The 15,120-nt window shown below is 39.6% G+C and overlaps 1 protein-coding gene across 3 annotated transcripts in view; it reads right to left on the bottom strand.

Moving 5' to 3' along the window:
• LOC145996893 (uncharacterized) overlaps nucleotides 1-15,120 on the bottom strand; it is a 52,189-nt gene that overhangs the window by 18,258 nt on the left and 18,811 nt on the right. For 2 of the 3 annotated variants that reach the window (XR_014442825.1, XM_083133453.1), the window contains exon 2: nucleotides 11,661-12,091. Coding sequence is in view for 2 of the 3 variants with exons in the window: in XM_083133453.1 (XP_082989579.1) it covers nucleotides 11,661-12,091 (431 nt within the window). In the remaining variant the exon portion in view is untranslated. Of the gene's footprint in view, nucleotides 1-11,660; nucleotides 12,092-15,120 lie in introns of those variants that run through there. The other variant, XM_083133454.1, reaches the window with a different exon arrangement.

Raw genomic sequence — 15,120 nt, 5'->3', positions numbered from 1 at the left:
TCTAAGCCTGCTTTCGCTAGGTCCATTTGAGACTGATTGCTTAATACTAAGTTATTCTATGTTGCCTTTTTGCCAATTTTGGAAATTCGCAACAATGAGGATGAGTGAAGATATTATGAAATTGCTCAAGCAACACTCACGAAGAACAATCATCTCCAGCCAAGGATTAAAAAACTCAGGACCCCTGCCACTGTGGAATGCTGTGGTAACAAGTGCATCACGAAGGTTCGCAATTAGGCCTAACTGAATTGAAATTGGTATATTTTGGGAATCTCGTACACACAGCATAGTGCCAAGTACAGACTTTTTTACAATAAAGTTATGTTTTGTTTGGTACAATAATACAGAATATTTTACAAACATACTCTTATCGCAATACAGATATTGGCGTGTCCAAAGAGGGGTGGCTGGTGGGGATCATAAACCCCCTTTTGCCCAGAAAAAAGAATTCAAAAGGCTGGAAAAAACTGCAAAGAGATGGTTGGCTACTAAAAAAAAAATGTATAGTCCCCCTCCCAACCCTTCGACAGTCTTTGGTATGCCACTTTATATAGAGCTTGGTAGAGCTTTTTTCTAAGCCCACTTTATGTACATTAAGGCTAATTGTGACTGGGGACTTGCAGTTTAAAGTGGGTTCTGAACATTTCATACCTCAACCTTGCATCAAACCCAGGACACCTTGATTATAAGGAGGCAACATTACCACTATGCTATTCATCAAAGGAGGAAAAACTAAAAATGTTCCACAACTTCTCAAGGCATGAACTGCTCCACTGATATCAAAGAAAGGGAGGAGAACGGGCTGTTCCACATTCTGATAGGGGAGGAAGTGTGATAATTTACATTGATATTTCTTAATATTTATTTTTTCTCGGGAATGGAAAGAGGCCTCAATGTTTTTTTAATTATTTTTTTTTCCATTTCCATGTATTAGTACAATTATTAAGATACAAGATGGCATATTTAGTTCTTTTTTTTTTTTGCTTGATGCTGTTTTGAGATATGACTAATTCTGGAGTTGAGGATTTCCCAATTTTTTAGTATTTAAAGGGTTATATCTGCTAACAGCATCAATATCCAAGTAATGTGCTGTTCTAATAGTGAGCTTCAATGCCAGTAAACAATCTTTGGGGTACTGTTGCTTAAGATACTAAGAACCAAAAACAGGAAAAAATTGCATTTTGGACCCTCTTTGTTGCTGCATAACAATGGAAAGCCACAATGTTCCATCAAAACAATTGAATGTATATAAGCAAACAGTCTTATATTAACAGTATAGCAAAATAAAAGTTTGGAATGGTGTTGCTTTGCAAAGATACAGCACTCCAAAATTACTCATGTTTCACTTTTCATGAAAAATGAAGGGTGTGACCTTGAACATCAACATTTTCTACAGGGGAGGGAAAATTATTTCAGGGGTTCAAATTTGCACAATATTAATTTATCATTACCTACTTCTTCAACATGTAAGGAAATGAAGCCAAACAAAAAAATACAACTATCTCACTTAGTTCGAATTTCAAAATAATGGCTCCTAACAACATATGATTGATTGATTTGTTGTATTAAGTCCACTTTATGCACTGAAAGGCTAATCGGGACTGGACCTACAGTTCAAAGTGGGATTCAAACCACTTGTGCCTCCACCAGGCATCGAACCCGGGACCCCTTGATTACAAGTCAATGACGCTAACAACAGATATCTATGTCATAAATTCTTAATGTATATTAATGTAATTTATGACAGCTGAATTAAAAAAGAAGGGTCTAGCCTAAAATCCTTCAAATCACTGAATAATCATCGAGCTTGTGATGAGTACTGCACAAGAGAAAAATCAGGCAAGCTGAGCAGAAGCATTTCTTGGGGAATGCGTAAATACTTACAGATTTAACATAATCTTACATTACATTATAACAACACTTTGCACTCGGTAAATAACAAGAAAAAAAGAAACAGGAGAGGGCAGGATTTGAATCTACGATATTTCATTCTTGATGAAAACTATAACAGGGGGACTAGCAAAACTGCTCCATGAGATTACTAAGGAGAAACTGTGTAAAACATATTCATGTCAGTGGGAAAAAACTTGTGCCAGACATGGACCCATTTTTCACCACAGATCAAGGAAAAGTCGCAATTTACAGAATTGTGCAGTATTGTCCAAGATATCTTTACTGATATCTCACCTAAAATTGTACGAAATTTGTCTCATTGCATTCAAATGTAACAACAATTATTTCCAGGTGGAAGAGAACCTGTTCAGTGTTTCAAACTGCACAAATTTTTGAGCCACTTATTTTATATTTGTGAAATAGGTAACACACAGCAAAGGGACTGACAGACTGGTTTTGATTTATTTGATAACATCCACAATGTGTTTTGACAATTCTACACCAGCTGGTCAGGATATATATATATATATATACAGGGTGTCATTTTAATGACGCCCACAGACCACAGATTCGTATAGAGGACATAAAAACAAACAACTTTTCTCAGTAACATTTTTCACATTGGTGCGTCAATTCGACGCTACAGCCGTTCAAAAAAGACCGTTTTGCCGCCTGGATGCTGGCAACCCAACACAACATTTGATCGTATCTGTGACGTCATTTCCTGCGGCGAAACATCGCACGGTAGGGTTGCAAGGAACACACAAATTTTGTGAAAAATAACAAACTTCCAACCACATTATTAGCTGTAAATCGAAGCGAGAAACGCGTCCAGTAAACCGAACATCATAGCCTACCAGCCAGAAGATCAGCAGTCATCTCAAGGGAAGTGAACCAACGATATGAGAAATGGTAAAAACATATTGAAAATGAAGAGTCAATATCGGATTTTGTCTCAGCCTACATGTCAAATATCAACAACAATAACTTTTATTGTACTTACAACTTACATGTGGTTGTTTACGCCCAGCTACATGTCAATTATATTTGCCAATCTCGTGGCAAGGTTGATATCTACAGGTTTCTGTCCAGATGCCTTGTGGTACTTTGGGCTGATAACGGAAGTATCCGAGGTTCACGTTGTTACATTACGGCTAAAACACGTACAACCACAGTAACAATCTAATGATGAATCAGTAGCGAATATACTGCCCTGTTCAGAGTTGCAAACTATTACGTGTGTATCCGGTGCGTAGATAAACACAGTCGTCGGAGAGTTTTTTTACTACTACTTATATCCCTGTATTTTCAACCATTTTTGCCACTTGCCTCATAATCCCCTGAATATACATTATATTACGTGTTGCTTACCTTTGGAATTTTGAGTTGTTTCATTTCTATTTTGTCATCTGTTCAGTGTGTCACAGACAACTAGTATCAGAAGGACGAAGTGGATAGACTAAATTGTAGATGCCAACTTGGTAACTAGATTTGCAAATATTTGACATGCAAGCTGATACAAAATTCGATATGACCACTTCCACTTGAATTCTATTTTCTTTCTACCATTTTTCGTATCGTTTGTTTACTTCCTGTTAGGTTACAGAACGTGTTTTCTCGTTTTGTTTTACGGTACATAATGTGGCTGATTGTAGCTATATCATTTTTCACAGAATATGTGTGTTCCTGGCAACCCTGTAACGCATCGCTTCACGACGGGATATGACGTCACAAATGCAATCAAATGTTGTGTGTGGTTGCCAGCATTCAGGCGGCAAAACGGGCTTTTTTGAACGACTGTAGCGCCGAAACGACGCTCCAACGAGAAAAATGTTACTGAAAAAAGTTGTTTGTTTTGATGTCCTCTATACGTTTCCGTGGTCCGTGGGCGCCATTAAAAAGGTCGTTTACAACGCTTGGGAGGTGATTCCTCACACGAAAACAAGCAAAAAGTCTAAGTTCCATTTTTACGACTGAGGCTTCGTTTCCGAGATAGGAGCCTCGCAAAAGGTGACAAAGTGAACGTCACACCTAACTGGGACGAATACTATAACAGATAGAGAGGCGGTTCCAAGGGAATCATAAAGGAATCGTATGTGCTCAGTCCGGAAGTCACTATGAAAAGTTCACTGCACGCATGCGCAATGGAGTCCTCAAAGGAATTGGGGATTTCCAACAAGAACAATACATGGAAAGGGTATGTAACACAGCAAGAAGGACCGTGACAATGAGAAATGCGTTAAAGACAACACATCCCGACCTCAAACATCAAAACATGAGCACCGAACACAAAATCCGAAAAGTTGAGCACGGTTGCATACCCCAGTTAGACGCGAGGAATGAACGAATCATGTCATGTGGCATACGAGAGACACATTACTCCACCAGGAGGAGGGAAAGAAAAACACAATATCAGATGATTGCAACAACGTGTATTTTGACACGCGACAACTACGTACTATCCACCCCCCCACACACACACACAACAAACAACAAATGCTACAATATCTTACGCACAGACAGTCCGTGTCACTGTACACCAACTGAAGATGTCACTTTCACCACACAAAGGGGGTGGGGAGCAATACCAAGAGTGTTCTCACTGAGATTTGCCGAGGGCAATAATCACAGACGGTTTTCAAAATGTCTGCCGTTTACTTCTACGCAGAGATGACAGCGACGAATCAAGGATTGTCGAGTACGAGCAAACAAGCCAGGTGTATTTGCTACCGTCGCGGCGGCGACGTTGATGCGAGCAACGAGGTCCTCAGCTGATGTGACAGGTGTGTCGTATACGAGGGTTTTCATTTCTCCCCAGAAGAAAAAATCGAGAGGGTTGAGATCTGGCGACCTCGGTGGCCAAGGCACAGGCTCATCCCTACCAATGAACCTATTGCGAAACACGTCATGCAGGAAATGTCGTACATTACAATCGAAATGAGCTGGTGCACCATCGTGTTGGTACCACATTTCTTGCCGCAGTGCCAAAGGTACGGTCTCCAACAGTTCAGGCAGAACCTCACTAAGAAATGCATGATACGTGCGACCATTCAGGAAAACAGGGAGAATGTATGGTCCAATTAAATGATCATGTACTATCCCGCACCACCCATTCACTGAAAACCTGTGCTGGTGATGGGCCACAAAAAGTGCATGTGGGTTGTCAAAGTCCCATACATGACTGTTTCTACTATTGAAGACATCCATCCTGGTGAAAATGGTTTCATCTGTCCACAATACGTTTGCCCCGAAGTGAGGGTTTGTGTCCAGCTGATGCAACAACCATTGGAAAAATTCCATACGAGGGCGAAAGTCACGAGGTAACAGTTCCTGTACTTACTGCAGTTTAAAAGGGTGCATTCCTTCGTCTGACAACACTCGCCAAACATTCACATGAGACGTGTTTCGTGCCCGAGCGAGCACTCGATTGCTGGTGCCAGGATGTTCTGTGACCGCTGTTAACACATCTTCTGCAAACTGATGTGTGCGTACACTTCGGGGTCTTCCAACTTCTTGCACGGTGGTAACACTGACCCTGTTTTACGCAGTCGACTGTCCACTACCTGAAAGAAGGTGTGAGATGGTAAAAGTCTATGTGGAAAGCGTTCTCCATAAAGACGCCTTGCCTCGCGGCTATTACCACGTGCCTCCCCATACATGAGATGCATGTCTGCTAGCTGCTGGATCGTATACGCAGCCATCTGTGTAATAGGGAGCTGGAACTGCAAAGTATTGTTTTTGTTTAACACTGGCACACTGCACAAATTGGCCGTATCACCGTACGAACACCACAGACCAATTGTTGCGATACTTGACTTGTCCACTCCACCACGTCAACTTCTTTCAATACAACATACTAGTACTCTTCAATGCGTATGACAACCTAGAGCGAACTGCTGATCATATCCCAGCACCTGCAACATGACTGGAACGACTGCCGGAGAGAACCAACCCTTCGAGCTCCTCTCGCGGGAACAGCAGTCATGAAGGTCAAACGTAGACTACGAGAGCCAGACTTGCCTGTGCAGCGCTTCCAAAACTGGTCTCTTTTACGTCACAATGATCGCGTGTGAAGACTTTTGGTATTGCTCCCAACCCCCTTTGTGTGGTGAAAGTGACATCTTCAGTTGGTGTACAGTGACACGCACTGTCTGTGCATAAGACATTGTAGAATTTGTTGTTTGTTGTGTGTGTGTGTTGGGGGGGATATTACGTAGTTGTCGCGTGTCAAAATACACGTTGTCGCAATCATCTGATATTGTGTTTTTCTTTCCCTCCTCCTGGTGGAGTAATGTGTCTCTCGTATGACACATGACATGATTAGTTCATTCCTCGCGTGTAACTGGGGTATGCAATCGTGCTCAACTTTTCGGATTTTGTGTTCGGTGCTCATGTTTTGATGTTTGAGGTCGGGATGTGTTGTCTTTAACGCATTTCTCATTGTCACGGTCCTTCTTGCTGCATTACATACCTTTTCCATGCATTGTTCTTGCTGGAAATCCCCAATTCCTTTGAGGACTCCATTGCGCATGCGTGCAGTGAACTTTTCATAGTGACTTCCGGACTGAGCACATACGATTCCTTTATGATTCCCTTGGAACCGCCTCTCTATCTGTTATAGTATTCGTCCCAGTTAGGTGTGACGTTCACTTTGTCACCTTTTGCGAGGCTCCTATCTCGGAAACGAAGCCTCAGTCGTATAAATGGAACTTAGACTTTTTGCTTGTTTTCGTGTGAGGAATCACCTCCCAAGCGTTGTAAACGACCTTTAGAAACACCCTGTATATATATATATATATATATATATATATATATATCAAATGATATTGTACTAAGTATGGAAAAAAAATCAACTCCCAAGTTTAAAGAAATTGGTGGCATATAACAAGATTCCTCCTGAAACAATCTGTTCATGAAATAAGTTTTCTTCTGTTGTATTAATTCAAAACACGTTTGCTGTTGATTAAAAAATTGTTTAACATGTTTACAATAAAAATAACATTGCTCTTTCTTTGGAACAAAAGTAAAGTTTTGCCAACACTAACCTTGAGTTGTAGCTACAGAACATTAGCTTACAAGCTAGGAAAAGTATCATTTCCAAGGTTGTTGTTGGCAAAATTCAGATGTTTGCAGTAGAAGCTAAAATGGAATGCTGAATCTTGTGATGCATCTGCACAATTTTTTTTTATTTGCTATATTTTAGAAGCAGTTTAATCAATATTGAGATACAACTTAGAGGCCAGTGATCGATTGTTTCTCCTAGAACAGTGGTTTCCAAAGTGTGTACCTCGGTGCCCTGGGGCACCTTGGCTGACTTACAGGGGCACCGCAAAATGTTCCAATATATTCAATCAATGATGTGATGTTTTCAAATATGTGCTTATTTAGTACTTTTTACACATAAAATGTTTCTGAATTGTAAATATGTGTCTATTTCTGAATTTAAGGCAAGCAACCTAACCACAGTAACTGAGCGTTGCAAGTATTAGGCATACATTCTGATTTGGGTACCGTGGGAAAATCTTCAAACCGTAAGGGTGCCGTGAAATGAAAAAGTTTGGGAACACATGTCCTAGAATATAGTGCTGAATACTTTTAAATCAGTGAACTTAGATGTGTTTTTTAACCTAATATTAACTTCAAGGTACACAAAACAAAATTAGCAGTCATTTTGTCCAAAATGTGATCCACATAGGAAAATGTATTCCAGAATATTTTCACCATTTTTTAAATCTGAAAACCTGGTTCTATACACACTCAAAAGTGAAAAGTAGTATACATGCAAATGGCACAAAAGCAAATATTAGAATCCTAAAAAATATATAAAATTAATCAAACCTAACACACCTAACCTAATATAAAGTAAAATTATGATTGGCATTGAACATAACAACATGAATGTCTTAGCACTTTTTAACCTTTTGCTGCCCAAGCGTCTCGAACGAGATACCCAAATGTAACCCTCACTGTTCCAAGCAACTCGATCGAGATGCTGTGTCAAGGTCGTAGTTTTTACGTTATAACTTTTCTATTTTTGGCTAGAATTTCGATTTTATTTTTTTATATTGTTCCTAACACATGTATTTAACAGAAATGGTTTTTTGCATTTTTTTTGTCTTCATGAAAATGCAGGGGAAAAGGCGGGAAAAGGTACTTCTCTTTTGCACCTCTTTTCAACGTCAAATTTTTGCCAACAAAGGAAGACCGGCTTTGTTGTTCTAAAGCAATGCTTTTCACTCACTCTTGCTAAGTGCATTCGAAGGAAGCTTGTTTATCAGTATCAGATGTCAAAATGAAAGATTTCCATGAGGGCGCAAGAAGGGGGTGGGGGAGGGGGAAGACTGGTTGTTGAATCTGCTTTCTGAGAATGGAATTTCGAAGTGCGCTGAAGGAAACCTTTGTTTTTTTAAGCACAAGTGTCCACAAGTGGCAACAGGGGTTACCCAGCATTGTATAAAAATAGAATTTCAAGCAGCTGCAAGAATTGGCGCTCATTTTTCACTAAGTTGTAGCTTTTCATCCGTGAATGTTGTGCGTAGGTGTCGTTTTGTGCCCAAGTGCAAGGACATTTTTTGGGTGAAGTGACAATTTTTTAAAATAATTTTTGGGGGTTTTCTCCCTTCCCCCTCCATATATACGTCAAATTTGCATAAATTTTGCATTTTGACATTTTTTCCGGGGGGAAACACCATTTTTTTAAAGAAAAGTATTTTTGAGGGGATTTCCCCCCTTTCCCCCTCCATATGTATGCCGAATGTGCATAAATTATATATCGTCTGAATCTGTGATTCATTCTGCGTACAACGGTATATCTTTCGTATCTCTAGGGCATTTAGTTTCTGAGCTATAGTCATTTCAATGTAACTGCATTTTGAAGCTTGAATCAGTGGCATGGCGACCACTCCTTTTGGGGGTACAACTCAAGTTACATTGGTCATATGATAATAATGCAAATATTTTTGTGTTCCTTACATGTCAGCGATAATTTCTATGTGCATTTTGAACTTTTCATATCCTTTTTATCGGGGGGGCGGGGGGGGAGAAACCCCATTTTTTTAAAAAAAAATATTTTCAGGGGATTTACCCCCTTTCCCCCTCCATATATACGCCGAATGAGCATAACTTATATATCTTCTGAATCTGTGATTCATTCTGCGTACAACGGTATATCGTTCATATCTCCAGGGCAACTAGTCTCTGAGCTAAAGTCATTTCAAGGTACCGCTGCATTTTGAAGCTTGAATCAGTGGCGTGCCGACCATTCCTTTTGGGGGTACAACTCAAGTTACATTGGTCATATGATAATAATGCAAATATTTTTGTGTTCCTTACATGTCAGCGATAATTTCTATGTGCATTTTGAAGTTTTCATATCCTTTTTTTTCGGGGGGCGGGGGGGGGGGAGAAACCCCCTTTCCTAAAAAAAAATAAGGGGATTTCCCCCCTTTCCCCCTCCATATGTGCGCCGAATGTGCATAAATTATATATCGTCTGAATCTGCGATTCATTCTGCGTACAACGGTATATCGTTCATATCTCCAGGGCAAATAATCTCTGAGCTAAAGTCATTTCAAGGTACCGCTGCATTTTGAAGCTTGAATCAGTGGCGTGCCGACAATTCCTTTTGGGGGTATAACTCAAGTTACATTGGTCATATGATAATAATGCAAATATTTTTGTGTTCCTTACACGTTAGCGATCATTTCCATGTGCATGTCGACACTGTCATGTACTTTTCGCTTGAGGGGAGGGTGGGGGGAACAAAATTTTTTTTCCCGAAATTTTGGAATTTTGAGAGTTAGCCCACTCCCCCCCACCACATATACGCCGAATTTGCAAAAAAATCATATAGTCTGAATCTCTGGTTCATTCCGCGTACAACGGTAAATCACTCATCTCTCTAGGGCAATTAGCCTCCGATCTACACTCATTTAATTGAAACTCTCCATTTTGCTCAAAATCAGCTCGGGACAGAGAGGCTTACATGTGAAAAAGAACTTGGGTGGCAAAAGGTTAATCTAATACTCCCTAAGAAGAGAAAAACAATTATATGTTAGAAGGGTATCTATCAGTGACACGCTGAAGGATATTCAAGAATATGTGCAGTGTCCATGTGAGAAGAATTTGACAAATTAAGTGCATCTGAGAACACTTTCACATTTCTTCTGAATAAAATATCATCGCATGTGCATGCGGAACTCCTAACAGAATTATACTAACATTTGTAAATAACATGAAAGTACTATCAGCACTGCAGTCACTCTAATGCAAGGAATTTGCCTGCACAAATAAATTCCTTTGAAATCAAGCTTACTGATGCAAGAACAATAATCCAAATTACAACCTACATTATGTTTCAAAATGATTTGAACTACAAAAACATGTTCCATGAGCAAGGCAATATAATAACCAATTGAATATCCTGAGAAATACATGAAGCACATCCTTAAGTATTTTTTTTAATGGCCCCAGCAGTTCTAAATTCTGAATTCTGCCTACAAGTTACAGACTGACCAGTTGTAAAATGGTTGCCCGTGGTGTGGAAAAAGCATCTTCCGAGAGTAGGTTGGTCGTAAGTGTGCAACATCAGTTTCATACACACTTTCATTAAGATCCTACATCTAAGAACTCTATTGTATTAGTGCTGAGGTGCAAACCATTGAAGAGAACATCCTGAAACCTGTCTGGATGGAGTTAGATTACCATATTGACATGTGCAGAGTAATGCACACATTGAGTATTTGTAAAGTAACTTCGCAATAACCATTGGCACTTAACTTGGACAGTTACATAACACTTGCGTGAAATGGCATCTTATTTTGAAAATTTATGAACAAAATATAATGAGCTGAAATCGTTCAAATAATTTTGAAACACAGTGTATAATTATTAATAGTACACACGCAGAACATATCACAAAGAGTTGGCAATGATGTCATGACATGATAAATAGTATAAAATAAAATTAAAAAAACTCATTACTTTGCTACAACACACCTCCGTGAACTAAAACAACAGAGGCAGACCTCCGTGGTAAAGTGGTTAGTTCGGTCCTAGGTTCAAATTCCTGACTGGGAATGGGTGTTCATTGTGAGTGTGCCTTCATCACTCATCTTCACAATTAGCCAAATGTGGAAGAAAAGTGATGTAATATACCAAATCAATCAATGAAAAACAACAGAAAGAGTTCATATGCAACAAAATATTCATAAACCAACCATATTTTGTTCTTGAAGATTGGAAACCGGGGGACTTGGAATCCATGCGTCATTGTTTAAGTCCTACATGTAAGAATTCATAACTCTGTTCATATACAAGAAGCAATTCTGAAATTTACAAAATATTTAAGTTGAGGAAATTTAAGGAGGAAGTATGGCCTCCGTGGCAATTCAGTCTAAGGTGCTCTGCTTTGGACTCCAACTGCGGGACAGCATGGGTTGGAGTCTGCCTGGGTTCTCGGTTTGTGTACAGGGACCAGTGGCAAGCCACCATCATGACAAAATTGGGGAGCTACGAGTGAGTAGCATAACCAAGTCCCAAATATCTCCTTTAACGGCTGAGGGTTCAATGTGCCGACCACACGTCACCCCATTACCGGTTAAAGATCACCACACCTGTAGGTATGATTGTGGGAGGGAGACTGGCAGTCAGGATAAATGCCAAGGCCCTTCCAGGGCTGTGGAGTCACATGCTACATTATTTTATTATTATGATTCAAGTATTGTGGTACTCGATTTCATTAATTTGAAAATACTTCATGCACTCACCTTTCTGTCTCTGCAGATGGACCTTCATGTTCAATTGTGAGTTCACTCTTCACATCTTCAGGCTCTACATTAACATTGTCACTCTCATCACTTTTGCATCTAACAGTACCAAACTTTGAAATGTCATCACTCGTATCCAAATCTTGACTATCCTCCTGCAAAAATGCATTCATCCCAGCACAAGAGTTCAAGTAAATGTGAAAGGAGCTACGAGCAAAATCATTTGGCTCTTCGACTTTCATTTGTCCCTTCTCTGGTTCAGATTGAATAACTGATGATGATGATGCTGGCTGCCAAGTGTTTTCGGTTGACTCTTCATTTGGTTCACTCTTGATTGAACAACTCATGACGTCAGGTTCTACCTTCAGTAGGTTGGAAAAAGAGAGATTGTGAAACTCCATTAGTGTTGATGAAGATAAGGCACTTGCTATCTGAAAATACATTTTACACACAAACATCAGATGGTGTTCTAATTGAAGAGAATATACAATACATACAATACAATACAATATACAATACATACATAAATATGTATGCATGTATGTGTGGAAACATGCACCAGAAACTAGAAAAATCCAAATTTTCGCAGCTGCGAGTGACATCTTCAGTGGTAGAAAAAAAAAGTTTTGTTAACGTGATGGTTAGGAAGGGTTGGGACAGACTTTCTTTTTCCGCAGGCAACTGGGTGTGGTTGCACTCATGGCTGATGTGTAGTCCTTCTCATCCCTTTCATACTGACGTGTTGGCAGATTCGGATAAGGAGACGATGATCGCTACCTGGAAACAATAATTGAAAGGCATATTGTGATGGTTGGTATGGATGGCAAATGTTAAGTCCAGGTTGTGGGTGGAGTGACAGTTGTTGATCCTGATGTTTGAGTGTTGTGAATGATTCCCCCAGGAAAAAGACACCACACATGTTCCAGGTGAGGACATAGAGAAGGTTTGAGGTGTGGTAGATCCCTTTGGGGTGGAAGGTAAAGGATATCCAATGTTGACCAGGTTTCATGAAGGCAGAAGTTGTAGTTCTGTCAGGAGATTGGTTAAGTGTTCAGGTGTTGTCTCCTGAGGGACAGATATAATGGGATGGCTTTCTTGGTGTGGAATGGGTGGGAGCTGGAGAAGTGTAGGTGTTACAGATGCTTGGTGGGTTTGGCATGTATGGGTGTTTTCAAATGACCTTCCTCAATGTGCATATGCAGGAAGGCAATTTGGATGCTGCAGTGGGCCCAGGTGAACTTGATGGAGCAGAAGTGGTTGAGTTGGTCCAGGAAAGTGGATAGGGATGGTTCTGCATGTGTCCAGAGCATGAAGATGCTGTCTATAAAATGGGTCACTAGGAACTCTTGTTCGAGTTTGACCATGAAGAGGTTGGCACAGGATGGAGCCATTGTAGTACCTATGGCTGTGCCTAAGATCTATAGGTCATGTTGGTCTTCAAAGGTGGAGCTGTTGAACATGAAGACAAGGTGGCTAGATGGATGAAGAAGTTAGTGCTGGGGTTGTGGGGGTTTTCGTCTGCTGCTGAGGAGGTTGAGGGCTTTGATTCATTTGGTTTATTTTAATTAATTTTCTGTCACTTTTGGCTAATCCTGACAATGAATGATATGTTGAAATTGATGAAGAGGCACTCACAAACGACATCCATTCCCAGGCCTCGATTCAAACACAGGACACTTGGTGCCATAACACAATGTGCTAACTACTCCACCATGGAGGGCAGACAGAGTACGAGGGAAAGAGATATGTTGGTGTAAAGGGAAGTTACTTCGATGGTAGCAAGGATTGTTTTAGGGGGCAATGGTGTAAGGATGTTGATTTTTCTGGAGTAAATTGTTGGTGTCATAAAGATAGGAGGCAGATCATTCACAAGAGGCTGGATATGGAAATCCACAAATACTGAAACTTCTTTGGATTGTGAGTTGTAGCTGAGACCTAAGTTTGGTTTGTGCAGTCTTTAACTTCTTACAAACTTCTCAATAAATGCCAATGAATGCCACTAAATGTAGTCTTCACTCTTTCATTAATGTGTAAGGTAATGGAGGTGCAAAAGAAAATGACTGGAAACCAGTCACAGGAGGGGCACCTACCAAGTTCATTAAAAGCAGGATGTACTGACAACATAAAAGCTCCATAACTTCATTATGTTAGTAGATGTTAATATTACTGTGTTTGAACACATTAGTAAGGACAATTGGGAAAACTGTGTATGGGAATTATGTACACAGTGTATTGTGAATCGTTTGCATGAGATACCTAATAAATTGAAGACTTGGTGCTATTTTCCTCTTTAATGATGATTGCATTGTTCCATGTACTTTGTAAGAATTAAATGTGCACAGTGTTGACATCTTTGCAGCATTACTTCACCGCTAAATAAAATAGTACTGTATGTAGTAATTTGATACAAGTATGAAATGCATGCTAGATAAAATCAAGGTGGATAAAAATCATAAATTTTATTAAAAAAATAATTTTTGATTATTTTTTATATCTACTTAAAAAAAAACTTAAAATTGCTTGTATGGTTTATGGCACCATACACATAAATATATGTTTTTTTTATATAGAAAAGCATCTTCTGGCCCTGTAACATATTTGAACAGTTTGATAAAAACAAATAAAAAAATATGTGTAAATATACATTTATCTGTTTCTGATACTGTATATACACTGCGCGAAATATCTTCGAGGGCATCTGTGTATGTGTCGAGCACACGGAAAAGAAAAAAGCAAAGGTAAAAGTAAATGACAGGTCCCTCTTGAATTTAATGAGTTATTGTTCGTTTCGAAAGAAATAAATTTATGAAAATCTTGGTTGCTTCGTACGCAATACATACGTTACTATAAGATACACGCCTTTCAAGTTTATACTACCAAAAAAGCATGATTTGTTATTGGTGATATATACAATGTAGTAAATTGTCTGCTATTATTTCTCTGTTTGGTTTCAATTTATGAATCACTTCACTAAACTAGGAGCCAAACGTTGGTCTGCCATTTCTTGGTGATAATCACCCTTCCCTTTCTTTGCACGGAACAGTAAACATGTCTCCAACAAAGCCTTCATTGCCGCAAGTGCATGAAACAATAAGCCTCCCCCTCCCACGTCGTTGGTTGCTTCAGCCCTGGTGGTGGGTTTGCACGCTCCCACAGTTGAATCAATGTACGACCCAGGTTGACGCATGCCTAGTCCTTTTTTTTTTTGGGGCAGCTTTTTTTGTCTTTAAACAACAAACAATCATTTTCTACTCCTAAACTCAACTGCAAATCATTCAACATCTGAGACAGTTTGTGCCCGCATTGACAGCAAATCACCTCATGGCCTGTTTTATTTTGGTCTTGTTGCTGTAAGGAGGAATATGTATTTAAAACAAGTTGTTTAACTTTGAAGAGCTTTCTCCTTCAGATGATGCTCAAACAACACTCGGGCAAAGTCGGACACTGAACAGGAGACCTC

The sequence above is a fragment of the Lepisma saccharinum genome, chromosome 13 (assembly GCF_977018435.1).
Source record: "Lepisma saccharinum chromosome 13, izLepSacc3.1, whole genome shotgun sequence".
In the NCBI taxonomy this organism is placed as follows: domain Eukaryota; kingdom Metazoa; phylum Arthropoda; class Insecta; order Zygentoma; family Lepismatidae; genus Lepisma; species Lepisma saccharinum.
The sequence above is the reverse complement of the archived record's forward strand: the minus strand, read 5'-3'. Positions and strand labels throughout refer to the sequence as shown.